Source organism: Zasmidium cellare (assembly GCF_010093935.1).
Source record: "Zasmidium cellare ATCC 36951 unplaced genomic scaffold M409scaffold_37, whole genome shotgun sequence".
In the NCBI taxonomy this organism is placed as follows: Eukaryota; Fungi; Ascomycota; class Dothideomycetes; order Mycosphaerellales; family Mycosphaerellaceae; genus Zasmidium; species Zasmidium cellare.
In genome coordinates this window covers 297888-313432 of record NW_022986981.1, presented here as the reverse complement: position 1 = coordinate 313432, position 15545 = coordinate 297888, and the positions used below count along the sequence as shown (strand labels likewise).

Sequence of the window (15545 nt, the reverse complement as noted above, 5' to 3'; positions counted from 1 at the left end):
TCTGTCGTACCATGTGGCGCTGTATTTGAGTTGGCTATTCCGCTCCTTGGCCCAGCAATATCAGTCTGCTACCCCTTCCTTGAGATAAGACCTTGGAATCCGGCGAGTGCAATCAAAGTGATGACGCTTCCATTCACTCACTTCGGCTCTCGTCCCTGCCTCACGCAGCGCTCACACCAGGCACGCAACCACGGGCTCCTGCCGGCTGTGCCGACTCCACGGTTTTCCAGTCGATACGAACGGGCCGAAAGTGCTGTTCGCGACGTCGCTCGCTCCGAACGGGCCGTTGTGATGGGATTTTGACGGCGTTGGGCAAGAGATTCGGCTCGGCTTCGGTTGGCGGCTTCTCCACCCTAATCCGTAATATGCCTAATTCGAAGGAGGAGCACCTCCATCTGACGGACCCGTGCTTCCATACTTCAAAGCCTACATCCAAACACGGCTCATCATCAGACGACATGATTGCTGAGAGATGTGCAGCTGGGCGCAGCGCTCCGCCCCGGATGCTGGCTACATATCACGGGACTGCGAATTGATTCGACCTCTCGTCACCCGTCACCTAATGCCACTATCCCGGCCCAAGGCATTGCCGCCTCGTCGGCACCGCAAGACCAACATTCTAGCTCGTAAGCATCCTGAGGCGCGCCGTCGTGCCCATTAGTGGCTGCGCTATGTGTGGAATGCTTCGGCTTGGCCTTCCTCTCGTCTGTGACGCGTTGGCATCTCTTCTTGCGCTCAGGCGATGGCGGCGAGGACGGACACTTTCCGTGTGACACCATCACAGCTCCCACAACCCTAACCTCGTGCAGCTTTGTATCTCTCGTCGCGACCCTCGGAGGGCTCCATGCCTGCCAGGGACGATCGTTACTGATCTCTTCAGGTCTGCGCTCCGCTCCATACAGCCGCCAGCCCGGTCGCTTCTGCAAGTCACCGCATCCGTTCTCACTAGACATTTGCGCCGCAGCCTGCACAGGCCCGACGAAAGGGATCGCGAGGGTCACGCATCTCGTTGACCTTCCTAATGGGTCTTCTCGTCAAAAGGCCGAAGCTTGCAACGCCATCTTGCAGCTCACCAGTCAACAGCCAACAAATCGGAATGGGCACGTTCGTATGCGTCAAAACACACTGCATCCGGGCTGTTCTCAAACCGTCGTTGGCCTATGCATGTCCACAACGGGCAAACTATCTACAGAGTCTGGGCTCTGTTCTGAAACAGCTGCCCTGGCCGAGCCAGCACCATTAGAGGCCCAACGACGGATTAACAGACTGGAATCAATGCGATGCTACCCAACGAGAGCAGCAATGTCGAAACGCAACGCATCCTGTTCGGGCTTCGACTAGGATGGTTTTGCCATGCCTGTGCTGCATTCGTGGACGGAACTCCACATCGAGCATCTATCCTCAACGGTTTTGCAACACTTTGATCTTGCAAAATGAGAATGGGATGACCTCAATTGAACACTTCTCGGTCTTCCGGTACACCTGCGGAATACACAGCAGCACAAGTGCTGTTGGTACTGGCAGTCAGGAATGCCCTCGGGGCCTCTCTGAAGTAATCCTTCCGCGGGTCTGGGCTGCATCTGGTGATAGGTCAACTCGCCGACGGCACCGGCACTGAGCAGCTGCAATATGCATTCGATGGTCAGCTGCGTCTTCACATTGCGTGAACGATCGCTGCATGCAGTTCGCCGAGCGTTCCCTTGCACACCAATCAGCCCGTTCTTACCTCAAGAGATGTGCAGCACCCTCAAACACCCGATATCTCGTTGGAGCTCGTCGATCTATCCTTCTCGACCAAGTTCCCTGCGTCGTCCATTCCAAATAGCGATCAACAAACACATGTCGAGAAAGGTAGACGCCATTAGAGATGAGGAGCATGATGTAGCGGCGATATCAGCCTCCTTGATTGACAACGATCAGCAGCCCAAGGCTGTACACCGACCGCGGGCCCTGAATTGCTGGATGTGGCTGTCCAACATTCGCCATGGCACTGTTTTGTGGCAGATGAAAGCGCGAGATCAGCACCTTGTGTAACACAAAGTCAGCCGCAAGTGGTTGCAAGATACCAGGATGTGGAAACGACTCCGACTTGGCCTCCATTTTCTCCGTGAGAATACGATCTGGATCTACGACGAAGTTACACTTGTTGTGAAACACCCTCAAGTGATGCTGCAGCAGATACAAGGACCACCTATCGTTTGGTTAGGCCTGAATCTCCGCACAACAGGCGGCGTAGTGAGAGCGGGCGGACCAGTGTCTCGGTAACGTGGCTGCTGTGACTTAACACCACGCCCTGTAGGAGGCGCTGGAATATTCCGCGAAGCCCAACAAGTAGCAAATACCTAGGAACGGACTCGTTGCTGCAAGAAGATCAAATGATGGCCCCACTGCACTGAGTGCGTGAGACTCCCAGAACACCACCATACGGGCAAAGAGATGGTAACAAACCGAAGGCTTCATGACAATGAGGTATTTACAGCGGACGAGCGAAGTGGTAGTACTTCTTACGAAGCTCTATATGGGGATTCGGGATACCGGCGAAGTCAGAGCACACGGGCCGAAGGTCCAGGATAAGGTTCGGACTAGGGAAACCCAGATGGCCCTTGGATCAAGCTTTGGTGCCCGCACGAATTCTGACCCATGCGATGGCTCCAACAAGCCTCGTCTCTACGCGAACAACGGCGGTCGCCGACGGGCTCGAGATCATCTGTCGAGCTCGGCATGTCCATCTACTGGCGCGGTGGATCTGGTAGGCATCCAGTCGCTTGTCCTGCTCCATCCACCATTACCGCCGTCTCCCTCTCGTATATCTGTCTCCCCAACGCTCCTCTTGACCTCCATTCATATCATCGTATGACTACCTTTCTCTCCAGTCCTTTCCAAGATCATTCATACAGTCAGAATAGAATATGTCTCCATCCGTCCTTGTCGTCAACGACGGCAACGTCGTCGAGAGCACCGATAAGAAGACAACCCAAGACGACATCACCAGAGCCACCAAGTCGGCCGTCCTACATCGTTCGTTGCACGCCGACCCCCTACAAGTCGTCTCGGCACAAGGCAACTACCTATACTTGAGCAACGGCCAGAAAATATTCGATGCCACTGGAGGAGCTGCCGTATCATGTCTTGGTCATGGCGACGTTCGGTACGCTGTCACACATCCACTCAACGTTACAATCGACGACTGATCGATCCTTACAGCGTCCAAGAAGCCCTCATCGACCAAATGTCCCAAGTATCCTACTGCCACTCCCTCTTCTTCGCGACGCGAGCGCCCGAAGAACTCGCCAAACTCCTCATCGCCAGCACGTACAACGAAATGTCGCGCGCCTTCTTCATCTGCAGCGGCAGCGAAGCCATCGAAGCCGCCCTCAAACTCGCCCGCCAATACCACCTCGAGAAACCGCACCCGGAACCCTCCCGCACGCACTTCATCTCCCGACAGCAGAGCTTCCACGGCACGACTCTAGGCGCGCTCAGCGCTGGTGGCCATGCCGCTCGTCGGGCCATCTTCGAGCCTATCCTCAGCGCCAACACTAGCCGGGTGAGCCCTTGCTATGCCTACAGGGGTCTGAACGGGATCTTGGACTCGGAGGCCGCTTATGTGCGGAGGCTCGAGGCCGAGCTGGACGCTGAGTTCCAGCGTGTTGGGCCGAAGAAGGTTGCGGCCTTCATCGCGGAGCCTGTGGTTGGTGCTGCGTTGGGTAAGCCCTCCCCTTCTTTCACGAACCCGGGCTCCTGGTAAGGGGGTTATGGGTTCAAGAAGTCTAAACCGATTCCTGCAATAGGGAAATGCCTCTGACTTCACATGTTTACGATCAAACAGGCTGCGTCCCCTCCGTGCCGGGCTATTTCAAGGCCGTGAGAAGGGTCTGCGACAAGTACGGAGCGCTCCTCATCATGGACGAAATCATGTCCGGGGCCGGTCGTGCAGGCCCAGAACCCTCTGAACGATACCCGAAACCCTTGCACGCATGGCAGGACCCTTCGGTTGGTGTTGTAAGTCGAAACACGTACGAGTACGATTGAGAATGTTCAATGCTAAACGAATAATCACAGACCCCCGACCTAATGACCATGGGCAAAGGCCTCGGCGGCGGCTTCATGCCCGTCGCCGCGCTCCTCGCCTCCAAAACCATCGTCGAAACCCTCAAAATGGGCAGCGGCGCCTTCTCCCACGGCCAGACCTACCAAGGCCACCCCTTAGCCTGCCGCGCCGCCTTGGAAGTCCAGAAAATCATCCAGCAAGACGACCTCGTCGCCAACGTGCGGAAGCAAGGCGCCCTGCTGGGGCGCTTGCTGAAGGAGAAACTCGCCGCGATCCCGGCGGTGGGCGATGTTAGGGGGAAGGGATTGTTCTGGGGCGTGGAGTTTGTGATGAATAAGAGGACTAAGGAGCCTTTTGATCCGGCGTTGGGCGTGGCGATGGGGGTTCATGAACTTGGTGTGTTCCATCTAATCTATCTACAACCCCTCCGCTTTGCCCTCTATGCTAACGGATTCTATACGACAGGCATGCAACCCCCCTTCAACATCTCCCTCTACCCCGGCACCGGCACCGCCGACGGCCGCAAAGGCGACCACGTCATCATCGCCCCGGCCTACAACATCACCGCCGACGACGTGCGCCACATCGTCGACACGACGGTCGCGGTGATACGGCAGTATTTCCTTCAGAATCACCGCGACTGGTTGTTATCGACCCTTGGCGATGTGGAAGCGCCGCCTCCATCGCAGAATATCAACAAACCGAGGAAGTGAAGTTGGTTTCTTTTTTATTTACTTTTTTGTGAGCACGCATATCACGAGTCAAAGCATAACAGACAACGGCAGGGCCGCAGGCATAGACAGACGGAACGGCAGGCATAGAAACTGGATGTATGGACAGGAAGGAGGGCGTTCTGGGATCGTCTACTTTCGGTTTTTGGGGGCATAGGACGCATGCGGAACACAAACTCCGGTGGGACGGAATGGAGATTCCGAGGTTTTCCTTCATTCAGTATTTGATGAGAGCCAGCAAAGCAGCAGCAGACGTCGATTAGGTAGAACGGCTGCAACGGCAAGATACCGCATGTAACGCTAGACAACAATCTGCAAACGCCAGAGTAGACTTTCCATGCACGTACTGCAGCCGGCGATGCAGATTCAACAGCGCATGCCCCTCTCTTTCGCGCCGAGTAACCCTTGACATGAGTCGTGGCCGGCAGGACGAGTGCAGCGGCATGACTGCACGCGGGACATCATCGTGCACGTCGAGGGACCTCTGGCAACGCGCGAAACTTGATCATGTGCCGTTGGTGAGACTGAAGAGGGAACCGCCAGTCTGGAAGCTTTGCTGTGAGGTGCAGAAGCTCGCGATCCTGCAGCGAGATGGATGGCCCGAGCGTTTCCGTGCCGTCGAGACGGGGTGATGCGAATGATGAGGTGCGTGATATGGTTTGCGGGTACATTGCTGTCCGTATCTGCACCACGTGGCAGGATTCATCAGGCATATCGCTGCAGGTAGAGACCTTGCCCGGCCAGTCAGACGCTTCCCTCGGCGCTGCAGCGTATCGATCTAGAAAAGTGCCGACAGCTTGTTCCCCAAATCCGTCAGGTCGGGAACCAATGATACGTGGCAGATAGGCTCATCATTTCTTCTTCTTGTCCTTGACCTTTTTCTGTGTCTGGCCAGGCGCCTCTCCACCACCCAAGCCCGCCATGCCTGGAGGAAGTTGGCCCCCCATCTCGGCCATCATGTCTTTGAGGAAGTTCTCCGACACACCACCGCCAGAAAGGGCAGGTGAGTGGAGTGGCAGGATAGTGCCCATTTTAGATCCGCGAGGGATCGATGGAGCCGTATGTTTGTCTTTCGGCATCGGCATGCCTTGCAGACGAAACTTCGTCGGCATGTCTTCAGTCGTTGGGTGCGACTTCAGATAGTCCGCGATCATCTTGTACAGGTGATGTTCTGCGTCACACGTTAGATCGCGTCTTCAAGCTAGGCCATCTCGGACAATCCCTGCAGATGGGGGCAATACGCACTGTTCTGGATCTTCGCGCTGACTGGTTTGCCATCCCTCTTCACCTCCACCTTCACCCGCCCAGGATTCGCCCAATCCTTGGGATGCGTCTTCGTTGGCTCGAACACAATTTGCAAGCCAACGTTGTGCGTGTTCCCTATATGTGACAGCGCATCAACGATCTCGCGAGCCAAAGGATTGGGTATCGCATCCTCCTTGGCCACCCTCCGACCCCCCTCACGGCTCCGTGTGCTGTCGAAGTAGACGGGATAGATGCACTGGAAGCTCTTGCTCTTCTCCTGCTGCTCCCGCTGTAGCCTCTCGCGTTCATTGTCGCTCATCTGCGGCATCTGGGGTATTTTGGCGGCACTCGCGCTTCCGGCGCCAGGCTGCTGGCCTTGCAGTAGTGCCTCCATCATGTCCGTCGTCATTTGCGAATCCGCTTCATCAGATGATGCTGTTTGTACCAGTGACCCTCCCTGCGGCCTCGCAAAGTCGAAGGCGTCCAAGTCCATCTCCTCTGGATCATCGGCCATCGAATCGTCGTCCACCTCCTCGATCCGCGGGTTAGCCATGGCGTCGTCGAATGCTCTGAGCTGAGCTGTGTGCAAGTGGGAGGATTGGAAGTACACCAGGAGCGCTCGTGGTAACAAGAAAGGTGAGTGTGAATGTTTCGTTCAAGAACAGAAAGTCAATCGCGAGTTGATGGAGCTCAAATTGTTCCCCGCAACTGCCACATGAAGTCGAGTTGTCTTGGCAAAGTTCCGACCCCACAAGATATGGAAGACTAATCAAATATTGATGATAGATTTCATTTAGCCGTGGAGGCGAATCTCTATGAGACCGCGACCGTTTGACTGCCGTTCATATCGGTGTAGCTGTTCACGGAAAATGGAGAGGACAAGGGACTGAACAAAATGGGGCACAGTAAGTCATCAACGCCTTGCACATGCTATGCAAGCCCGACGCTCATACAGTAGACAGCAAGCAAACCCTCGTCTCCTCGGAGGACAAGGGAGTCTAAAAGACATGATGAACAGTATCAAGACCTCACCAACGCCGGTCCAGATGTTCCATCCAGCATGCAATGCATCGCTTCGTGCTGGCTCACAGGCACAGCACACTCCCAAAAGCATCACCACTCTCTGCGCGAGGACCCAAAGACAAGGGGTCGCGTCGTGGTCCAAAAACGCCATTGCTCAACTTGGCCCACTCCTTTTCGTTTCATCTCGTATCAAATCGTAGCCAGGCAGGCTTGTCCTCCCTACCGGAGGGACAAGCCTGCTACCGGCGACGGTCGCCTTGCTCCGCCAACCTCTCGCGCTCGATCCTTATCCTCGTGGCCTCAGTTCCGTCGTCTTCGACCAGCTCATCGAACCATGGGTGCTTGAGTGCCTCTCGCGCGGTGATACGCTTCTTGGGGTCGTACACGAAGATCTTCCGCAGCAGATCGAGGAACAGTCGGTTGAAGTTGGTTGTCTGCGGAATGATATCCTCCAAACGCTTCATGCCACGCACGAACTTCCTAGATTGGCGTGGAGTGTCGGGCATTGGATAGTTCAGATGGCCATTCTTGAAGAATCGAGCCGCAGAGTTCCTGTCGCCCCGTTTGGACAGACGCTGTACTTCTCGGATGAGTGAACGGTCGATCGGGTTGCCCGTCACAGCCTGCAAATGTTGTTAGTGGATGTTGCCAGATAATTCGATGGTTATTGTCTAACCTCCATCATGCCGAGATGCTCGCAGCAGTCGTGGGTCTGGAACAGAGCGTCGCCAGTCCAGCATTCGACAAGAATACAGCCAAGCGACCACAAGTCGATCGGGTGCGACCATCCTGGATGTGGGTTAGCAAGAGGCTCATATACAAGCATGACATAGGCAAGGCTCACCAATTCCTAGGATGATCTCCGGCGCACGATAATGACGCGTGCTGACGACTGAGCTGTGGTACTCGTCGTCGAAAGTTGCACTACCAAAGTCGATGAGGTTGATGTGTGGGCTGAGAAGCACTCTTCTGAACTTGGCCTGCCTTGACGTCAAGGTGCTCGACGATGGGATGTTGCGGTTGTAGGTGAAGGTTTGGTATGTGTGGTTGAGCAGGAGGATGTTCTCCGGCTTCAAGTCGGTGTGGATGAGGTTCAAGTCGTGCAAGAAGGCGATCGAACCGAGCAACTGGCGTGCGAATGCTTGAATGTGTGATCCAGGGAAAGGCACGAAGCCTCCGCTCTTGAGGAAGTCGAACACGGAAAGTCCGAGAAGAGGTGTGACAATGCAGATATGCCCTCTCCAGTCGAAGCAGTCACGGAGCTGAATACACCGATTACGGTTGTGTTCGTCCGCAGCTCGCAACGTCTGGAGCACTCTGAGTTCGATGCGACTAGCATCACGATACTGAAGGACGTCAGTTACTGGATCTGGGTGCGAGAGTTGGAGGATGAAGCGTACCTTAGGTACGGCACGGATGATCTTGACTGCCACCTCTCTTCGACTCCGCATGTCGATTGCACGGACGACTTTGCCGAACGTGCCTTGGCCGAGAAGGGAGATGAGGGTGTATTTGTCGCCTAGGCGAGTGTTCTCATGGACGATGTAATGTCCGTCTTCGTCATCCACCTTCTCAGTTGGCTTGTGCCGCTGTACTCGGGTCAGTCAACTTCTTACTATTGCTGTGCCCTCTATAACGTACGTCGTGTATGGCATTGACAATGACATCTTTCTGCTTCTTGGCCTGCTTTGCCGGAGGGACGTATTCGCCGTACTCGGCCAGGTATCCCTTTGGTCCTGGTCGTTCGACTTCTTGCTTCTTGCGGTCGACTTCTGAAGTTCGGGTGGTTCGCTTGCGCTTCTGGCCAGTCTGCGCGGTCTCTACTCTGCTTCCGCTGCTAGCTTGTGAGCCGAGCGAGGTCGAGGCTGTGGTGGCTTGCAAGCTCTCTGTGGAAGCCCCGTTCGAGTAAGGAGTGTTGGTGGTGCTGTAGGTTGCAACCTCACCACTCCCACCGTTCACACGTCTTTTCTTATCAACATGCTGTGAAGTATTTGAGCCATTGGTTGTGGGCGGTGGTGGGCGCTGAATGGTCGCTGAAGGCGCTGGGCTATCATCGTCATGTATCTCAATGATCTCGGCCGGCGGCTTGCCCCCGAAGAAAGCGACCCAGTCCACGGGGTCTTTGTGTCTGCGCTTGCTGTTTCGATCCTGAGCATCGCCATGCTGAGCCTCGTATTGCTGGTGACTCGGCATTTCAGCTGCACCTCCCACGGTTGCCGCGGGCGCACGTGATGTACTCGAGACGTGCTGCTGGTGTGGGAGCGGAGGAAGTTGTCTGTGATGTGTTTGGCTTGTCCTGCTGTTGGTGCGTCTCAAGTCCTCGAATTGCTGCTGCGGGGATCGACCGTTTGCAGCTGCGTATTCACTTCCTGCTCCTGCTGCTCTGTGGGTATATCCCGCACCGCTCTCTGGGCGATGTGGGGGCTGGAGCTCTCGATATGAGAGGTTGCTGGATGGACGAGCTGGGATGTTGTTTTGATAGCCGTTGCTCAGGTTGCTTGACGGTCTTGGGTTTGGAGGCGGGAGGTAGCGGTCCTCGATTCGAAGGCTTCGGTGATCCAGATGGTGAGGTGGCACCGTCCGGGTAGCATTCAATGTCTGAGGAGTGGACATGCTCGCGGTGGCTTCACCAGCTCATGGGGGGTTGTGGCGGGTCGAGTGTGCGTCGCGGGTGAGAAAAGAGCAGTCTCACAAGCGAGTGCAGACGTGACCTCGTCGGGCGTGTCTGTCGGTGGCAGTGACGCCTCGCTGGGACCGTCTGCTGCCGCTCACGCTGCAAAGTGGTGCCCACGTGGCACGGAGAGCTGGGCAGACGGCTTCAGATGTCGATTGAGTGGTCGTGGCCGGTGTCAGAGCAGACAAGATGCCTCGAGCGGGCGGAGGGCCTGCTGCTTAGTTATGAAACTGGCCGCGGTTTCGGCGCTCTAGCACTGCATTTTGGGAGACAATGCTGGCGGAAAGGGTGACGGGCGAGTGATGTGCAGCGAGTCGAGGGTGCAAAGCTGATATTGAGCCAGTCTGTGGGCGGTGGGAAGCATGAGGCGATGCTACAGTTGCGAGAGACCTTGACGCCGCTACAGGTGCGGTTTGCGCCGAGCAGACAGAACTTCGTCACGGTTCGCCGCACCTGCTCTCAGGCCGAATTCGACACCCGTGGCAACTCCTCACCAGCACTATCTATTCACTTGATTCATGAGCGCCCGGATGCCGCTGCCGTCATCTCCTCAGGTCCTTTCATTCACCACGCACCACACTTGGTGCACCACCGATATCTCCATCTCCACTTTGCTCGCTCTCAAAGCGGCGTTGCGGCCCGCTGAGTGACGCGATCCACTCACTCCTCGTCTTTAACGGCCTCCACGTTGTCTTCGTCGTCACACTACAGATACTTGGCGAGCACATATCTTTCACGTTGAGAGCAACGGTATCGTGTTTACCGTGCCCGCGTGTTTGACAGCCTTCATCAACTGGGAATCATTCTCAAGTTCAATTAACCTGTGTTGATCCAAAGCTGAAACCTTATTAAAGGACCGGCTACGTGCACATACCTCCATACCTTTGGCACTGCCTTGATTAGCGCACCGGCCACGACCAAAATCAACAAACAAGGAGTCCTACGAACTTGCAATGCGAAGTGAAGAGACGAGGGTGAAAATTGTTGCTCCATGGATTCCTGGTTGACCTGGTTCGTACTTGCGAATTTCCGTAGCAACCGCACCTAGCACCTTGTTGGCTTGTGCTTGATTGCTGATGCTGACAATTTCTCGAACTGGTCTCTGCACCCGCAACGGTGTATTCGTCGACGATCAGCTCGTGGATATAACTGTCGATGGACTTCACAGTGGGATAACGCCCTATCTAGCATCTCCCCAGGACTTCCAACAGACTTCCCTCCAAAAGCTGACACCTTCTGTTCGGTGGCCGTGGCAGTCCAATCTTCGCTCGCTCTGCTGCTCCAAGATGCAGGCTCGATGTAATCTTTCATCTGTAGCAGACAAGACTCGTAGTCTTAGCACACTGCTGCTTGAGGGTGCTTGATTTCTGATCGACCCGTGGAGTCTTCCAACTCTTTTCTCTACCTGTCCCTGGATACGTCTTGAAGATGTGTGCATCAGAGCTACCAACGGACGGTGGCTGCAAAGCCAGCTCAGAATACTGAGAAGTCGTTCACCCAGAGAAAGACGAGGTCAATCAATACACTGGCAACGCCGAAGTACAGGTTCATCTCAATGACACTGAACACCCAGAAAGTCCCCAAAGGTGGCGCCTGCTTCATGACGAAGAAGTAGTCGTACTTGTTGCCAGCTTGAATGAGATAGCACCCAGCAGCAGTACCCATCACGAAGAACAGAATCTGACGACCCCATTCGAGCTTCTTCGCCGTCTCGGAACGCATGATGTAGATGACCAGGAACAGAATTGGCAGGATTGTCGCAGACCGCTTGATGATTGCCGGCCAGACGATATCTTGCGCGTACTGGTTGAAGACGAGGACATCCAACGTGAAGTGGAACATCGTCAGACAGACAGCCCAGAAAATCGCATCGCCAAGGGGTCCAATAGGTTCGCCATCACCAAGACCAGCCTCGAGAATGTTGCCGCTTTCACCCCGAGGGAGCCCATCTTCATACTTCTTGTCGAAAGGCTGTCCTTGCTCGAGGAGTTCCTTCTTCTCGTCGTAGACATCCAGTAGCGTCTTTTTACTTGGTCTGGAACGGTCCGGCTGAGCCATCTTCATCTTGGGCGTCTTCGTTGGCGGCTCAACAGGCTTGCCGCTTTCCTTTGCTTCCGCCCGCCGTTCCTTTCGATTTTTCGCCTTCTCCTCCGCCATCCCTTTCAAATTTTGATGGTAACACTGGGACTTCGATGGAAGTTGTAAGTCGTAAGTCGAGTGTGAGAGTTTTGAAGTCGTGTACCTGCAGATCAGTGATTGGCTGCTATGGCCCTAGCTTTCTCGTGTTTCTATCTTTAGGCTAGCCTCGCCGCGCCAGCAACGACTCCTGCTTCTTCCAAGTCCATTGTTTGTGCCACGGCTCTCAGATCCCTGTCTGCCTCATCCATATCCCAACACCACCCAAGACCACACATTCGTTACCGCACGACTCCCGAGAGCTCTCTCACCACTACGACTACCTCACTCGCTCTCGATCTCTCCGTCTTCTTCGCTGCGCCCGCGAGGCGCCCCCAGCCGTCACCATGGGCTTCGGCGACTTCACTTCGATATGCGAGAAGACTCCCATCCCGCTATGTCCTCTCATAGGACCCAACTCGCCCATTACGGGCTCGCACTTTGTCCAGTCCAACTGCTATGCGCGCTCGATCGAGGTTGCCAATACCATCATCTTCCAAGGCGCGACCGGTTTCGCGCACATCCTGTCCTTGATCATGTTGGTGATTATGATCCTCCATGTGCGAAGTAAATTCACAGCGGTCGGTACGTTTGCGCAAGAGACGAATATATAGACATGGAGGACAACGCTAACAGGTGGACAGGGCGCAAGGAGATCACGTCCTTTTTCTACATATACACCCTCCTCACGATGTGCTCGCTCGTAATCGACTGCGGTGTCGTCCCACCCGCCAGCGGCGCCTATCCCTACTTCGTCGCGGTGCAGTGCGGCCTCGTCTCTGCAGTTTGCATCTGCCTCATGATCAACGGCTTCGTCGGATTCCAACTGTATGAGGACGGAACAACGCTTTCAGTCTGGCTGGTGCGAAGCTGCAGTGTGGTCATGTTCTTGATCTCATTCGCTGTGGCACTGTTGACCTTCAAGAACTGGGGTGGGCTGGGACCAGAGAATACTATTGGTTTGTTCGTGGTGGTGTACATCTTCAGCGCCATCTTCTTGTTTGTCTACGTGGTCATGCAGGTCATCCTCGTCTTGGGCACGCTGCAAGAGAGATGGCCGCTCTGGCATATCACGTTCGGAGTCGCTGCGTTTGTGATTGGACAAGTGCTACTCTATGCTTTTAGCGAGACCATCTGCGACAACGTTCAGCACTACTTGGACGGCCTATTCTTTGCAACGCTACTGAATCTGCTGGCTGTGATGATGGTGTACAAGGTGAGAACTCCGCATAAGCCATCTCGCGCAACGGAGTATGCTAATCATGCTACAGTACTGGGATTCCATCACCAAAGAAGATCTGGAGTTCTCTGTTGGCCAAAAACAGAACAACTGGGAAGTGAAGGACCAAAACCCTTACGAGGACATCGACAAGCGAGGGACATACTACCAGGAGAGCGACCATGGCAGCACTGCACATTTCGTCCAGCCAGGCCACAGGAACTCTGGATACGGTTACTGATTGAAAGTTGAATACGGCGTTCCCCCAATCTTGAAAAGCTGATTTAGCACTCGCATAGCCTGGCGAAGGGATGGGTATCAGCAAGACACAGGTATATATAGCCTACAGAATAATGTCACGAAACGATTGAAATCACCAAAAGTCTTGAAATCGCTATGCTATGATCCACTTCGAAACGCTAGAAGCCTTTCTGCTTGGTCAGGTCATTAATGACCATATACCTCGAAATGCCAATCCACCCCCATCGAAACCACCGCATCTGACTCTTATGCGCCGTCGTCATGGCCAACTGCGCCTTCCTCACATCCCCCGGCAAACTCACACTCAACAGCGGCGTAGGAAACGCCCCCCTCTCCTTCGTCCTCCAAATACAACTCACAACCGTCCACACCGAATCCAAGACACTACTATACTTCCTCACGACATTCGTTGACGTCAGCGTATACATCTTCACCGGCGCCTCCCACCCACTCCGCCCCTGCATCAGTCCCCTCATAAACGCCGTCGCCCCATGAAACAGCGACACATGGTTCGGATGCCCCGACACCCCTCCCTCATCAAACGTGATCAACACATCAATATTCGCCGTCGGCTCCGCGCTCACGGGCGTACTCGAAAGATTCGGCGCGAAATACCTCGTCAACACCCCCGCCACCGCCTTCGCCTCCCACCGCACCGTCATGGAATCCGGAAAATTCTTGCCATCCTCCAAAACGACCACGTGCTCGCTCGACCTCAACCCCAGCTGCAGCGCGGACTTCGCCAGCTCGTCTTTGCGGATGTGGCCGAGGCCGTCCGCGTCGCCGCTGCTGAAGCAGAGGATCACGACTTGGTTGCCCAGTTCGCGCCGCGTGAGGGCGAGGAGCGTCGGCGCGAAGAACATGGCTTCGTCGTCCGGGTGCGCGATGAGGAGGCAGATGCGTTTGCCGGTTATGGTGGGGAAGGAGCGGATCATGTAGGCGGAGAAGATCCAGAGGACGAGGATGAGGATGGGGATTTGGGCGATGGAGAGGTAGGAGGACATTTTGGAGGTTGTCGTTGGTTTTGTTGTTGTTGGTCTTGAAGGTGATGAGTTTTTCTTGTGGCTGTTTGGGGAGTTCTGGACCATGATGGTTTTTGTTTTTAGGTCTTGATGTTGAGTCGCATGGTGTTTTTGTGGGAGTGGCGAGGTGGTACACACCCCACTTTAGTGTGAAGTGTGAAGTAGCTGGAAAAGATGGTTCGTGTGAAGTCAAGTTCGGCAATTATTCCTTAGGCCCGGCAAGGCTACTCTGCATGTTTCCTCCTATCCGAATGGGATCAGCACAGAGGCAGACATGAAAAATTAAGCAAATGAATACGGCTGGAGAGATTTTCAAATTCAATTTTGGAGACAGTTGGGTATCCACAACAGGCGAACAGTGACATGAGTGCCTTCGCTATGAAAACCCATCCATAATCACAGCTCAAAACGAACGATTCAGACATTCATCCCTCCATAGCTCGCACAAAAACAATCACTTCGCCTCCTTATTATCTCCTCCACCCTTCTTCTCACCCTTCCCAAAGCCCTCCGGGTACTTCCACTTATGATCTTGATGCGAGTTGTACGACGAGTGAGGAGCATCTCTATGCTCCACCATCTCGAACGAAGGCTCATCAGGTGGCGGGTCACTTAGGTCCACATCCTCGAATGGAGCTGGTGCATCGGCCAAGTCGACGTACTCGGGTTGGCCTTGTTCTCTGGTAGTTGTGGCTTCGGAGGTGCGCTGCTGTGCTGGGACTTTGCTCTGTTGTTGTGTAGTAGGGTTGTCTTTTGGAGATGCTTGCTTGGTTGATGGCGGAGTTTTTGCTTCTGCGGCCTTGCTTGTGGGGAGAGCCTTCGTCTCGTCTTTTGATTCTTTCTTCGGTTCTGACATGAGTGGTCTGGAGTGCTGACTTACTTTGGTAATGAGATTGGATCATGGAATGTCAGTTAGCCTTATAAGAGATGTTCGTGAAAGAGATCCAACACTGTGCAATTGCTCTTCATATTCATGTGGACAAAGCCTTGAGGTGATGGCACCTTCTCGTGCATCTTGGATATCTCGAGAAGGTGAATGAGCATTGCTGTCCTGGGCCAGGACATATTCGACTGAGACTGCGCAGGCAGCAGAGTCATCCATACAACTCTCAGAGGCAGATGCAGACGCTTCCATTCTATGAGA

The 15545-nt window shown here is 54.7% G+C and overlaps 8 protein-coding genes across 8 annotated transcripts; 2 read left to right on the top strand and 6 right to left on the bottom strand.

Annotated features, from left to right (window-relative positions):
* Nucleotides 1–548: 548 nt before the first annotated feature.
* On the bottom strand, nucleotides 549–953 carry M409DRAFT_58600 (uncharacterized protein; the record flags this gene model as incomplete). Its single annotated transcript, XM_033813950.1, has 1 exon — nucleotides 549–953. The coding sequence occupies one exon, from the start codon at nucleotides 951–953 to the stop codon at nucleotides 549–551; it is 405 nt and encodes a 134-aa protein (XP_033663052.1).
* A 1956-nt stretch (nucleotides 954–2909) lies between these two features.
* On the top strand, nucleotides 2910–4764 carry M409DRAFT_69370 (uncharacterized protein; the record flags this gene model as incomplete). The annotated part of the gene is made up of 5 exons (XM_033818260.1): nucleotides 2910–3148; nucleotides 3205–3707; nucleotides 3830–4002; nucleotides 4063–4447; nucleotides 4517–4764. The coding sequence occupies 5 exons, from the start codon at nucleotides 2910–2912 to the stop codon at nucleotides 4762–4764; spliced, it is 1548 nt and encodes a 515-aa protein (XP_033663051.1).
* Nucleotides 4765–5633: 869 nt separating this feature from the next.
* M409DRAFT_69369 (uncharacterized protein) lies at nucleotides 5634–6580 on the bottom strand (the record flags this gene model as incomplete). Its single annotated transcript, XM_033818259.1, has 3 exons — nucleotides 5634–5953; nucleotides 6028–6355; nucleotides 6464–6580. The coding sequence occupies 3 exons, from the start codon at nucleotides 6578–6580 to the stop codon at nucleotides 5634–5636; spliced, it is 765 nt and encodes a 254-aa protein (XP_033663050.1).
* A 709-nt stretch (nucleotides 6581–7289) lies between these two features.
* On the bottom strand, nucleotides 7290–9663 carry M409DRAFT_58597 (uncharacterized protein; the record flags this gene model as incomplete). Its single annotated transcript, XM_033813949.1, has 5 exons — nucleotides 7290–7673; nucleotides 7727–7839; nucleotides 7895–8396; nucleotides 8451–8639; nucleotides 8692–9663. The coding sequence occupies 5 exons, from the start codon at nucleotides 9661–9663 to the stop codon at nucleotides 7290–7292; spliced, it is 2160 nt and encodes a 719-aa protein (XP_033663049.1).
* A 1534-nt stretch (nucleotides 9664–11197) lies between these two features.
* On the bottom strand, nucleotides 11198–11881 carry M409DRAFT_69367 (uncharacterized protein; the record flags this gene model as incomplete). Its single annotated transcript, XM_033818258.1, has 1 exon — nucleotides 11198–11881. One exon carries the CDS (start codon nucleotides 11879–11881, stop codon nucleotides 11198–11200), a length of 684 nt encoding a protein of 227 aa, XP_033663048.1.
* A 365-nt stretch (nucleotides 11882–12246) lies between these two features.
* M409DRAFT_69366 (uncharacterized protein) lies at nucleotides 12247–13359 on the top strand (the record flags this gene model as incomplete). Its single annotated transcript, XM_033818257.1, has 3 exons — nucleotides 12247–12484; nucleotides 12544–13115; nucleotides 13171–13359. 3 exons carry the CDS (start codon nucleotides 12247–12249, stop codon nucleotides 13357–13359), a joined length of 999 nt encoding a protein of 332 aa, XP_033663047.1.
* Nucleotides 13360–13537: 178 nt separating this feature from the next.
* Nucleotides 13538–14383, bottom strand: M409DRAFT_58594 (uncharacterized protein; the record flags this gene model as incomplete). The annotated part of the gene is made up of 1 exon (XM_033813948.1): nucleotides 13538–14383. One exon carries the CDS (start codon nucleotides 14381–14383, stop codon nucleotides 13538–13540), a length of 846 nt encoding a protein of 281 aa, XP_033663046.1.
* Nucleotides 14384–14855: 472 nt separating this feature from the next.
* On the bottom strand, nucleotides 14856–15257 carry M409DRAFT_27539 (uncharacterized protein; the record flags this gene model as incomplete). Its single annotated transcript, XM_033808616.1, has 1 exon — nucleotides 14856–15257. One exon carries the CDS (start codon nucleotides 15255–15257, stop codon nucleotides 14856–14858), a length of 402 nt encoding a protein of 133 aa, XP_033663045.1.
* Nucleotides 15258–15545: the final 288 nt, after the last annotated feature.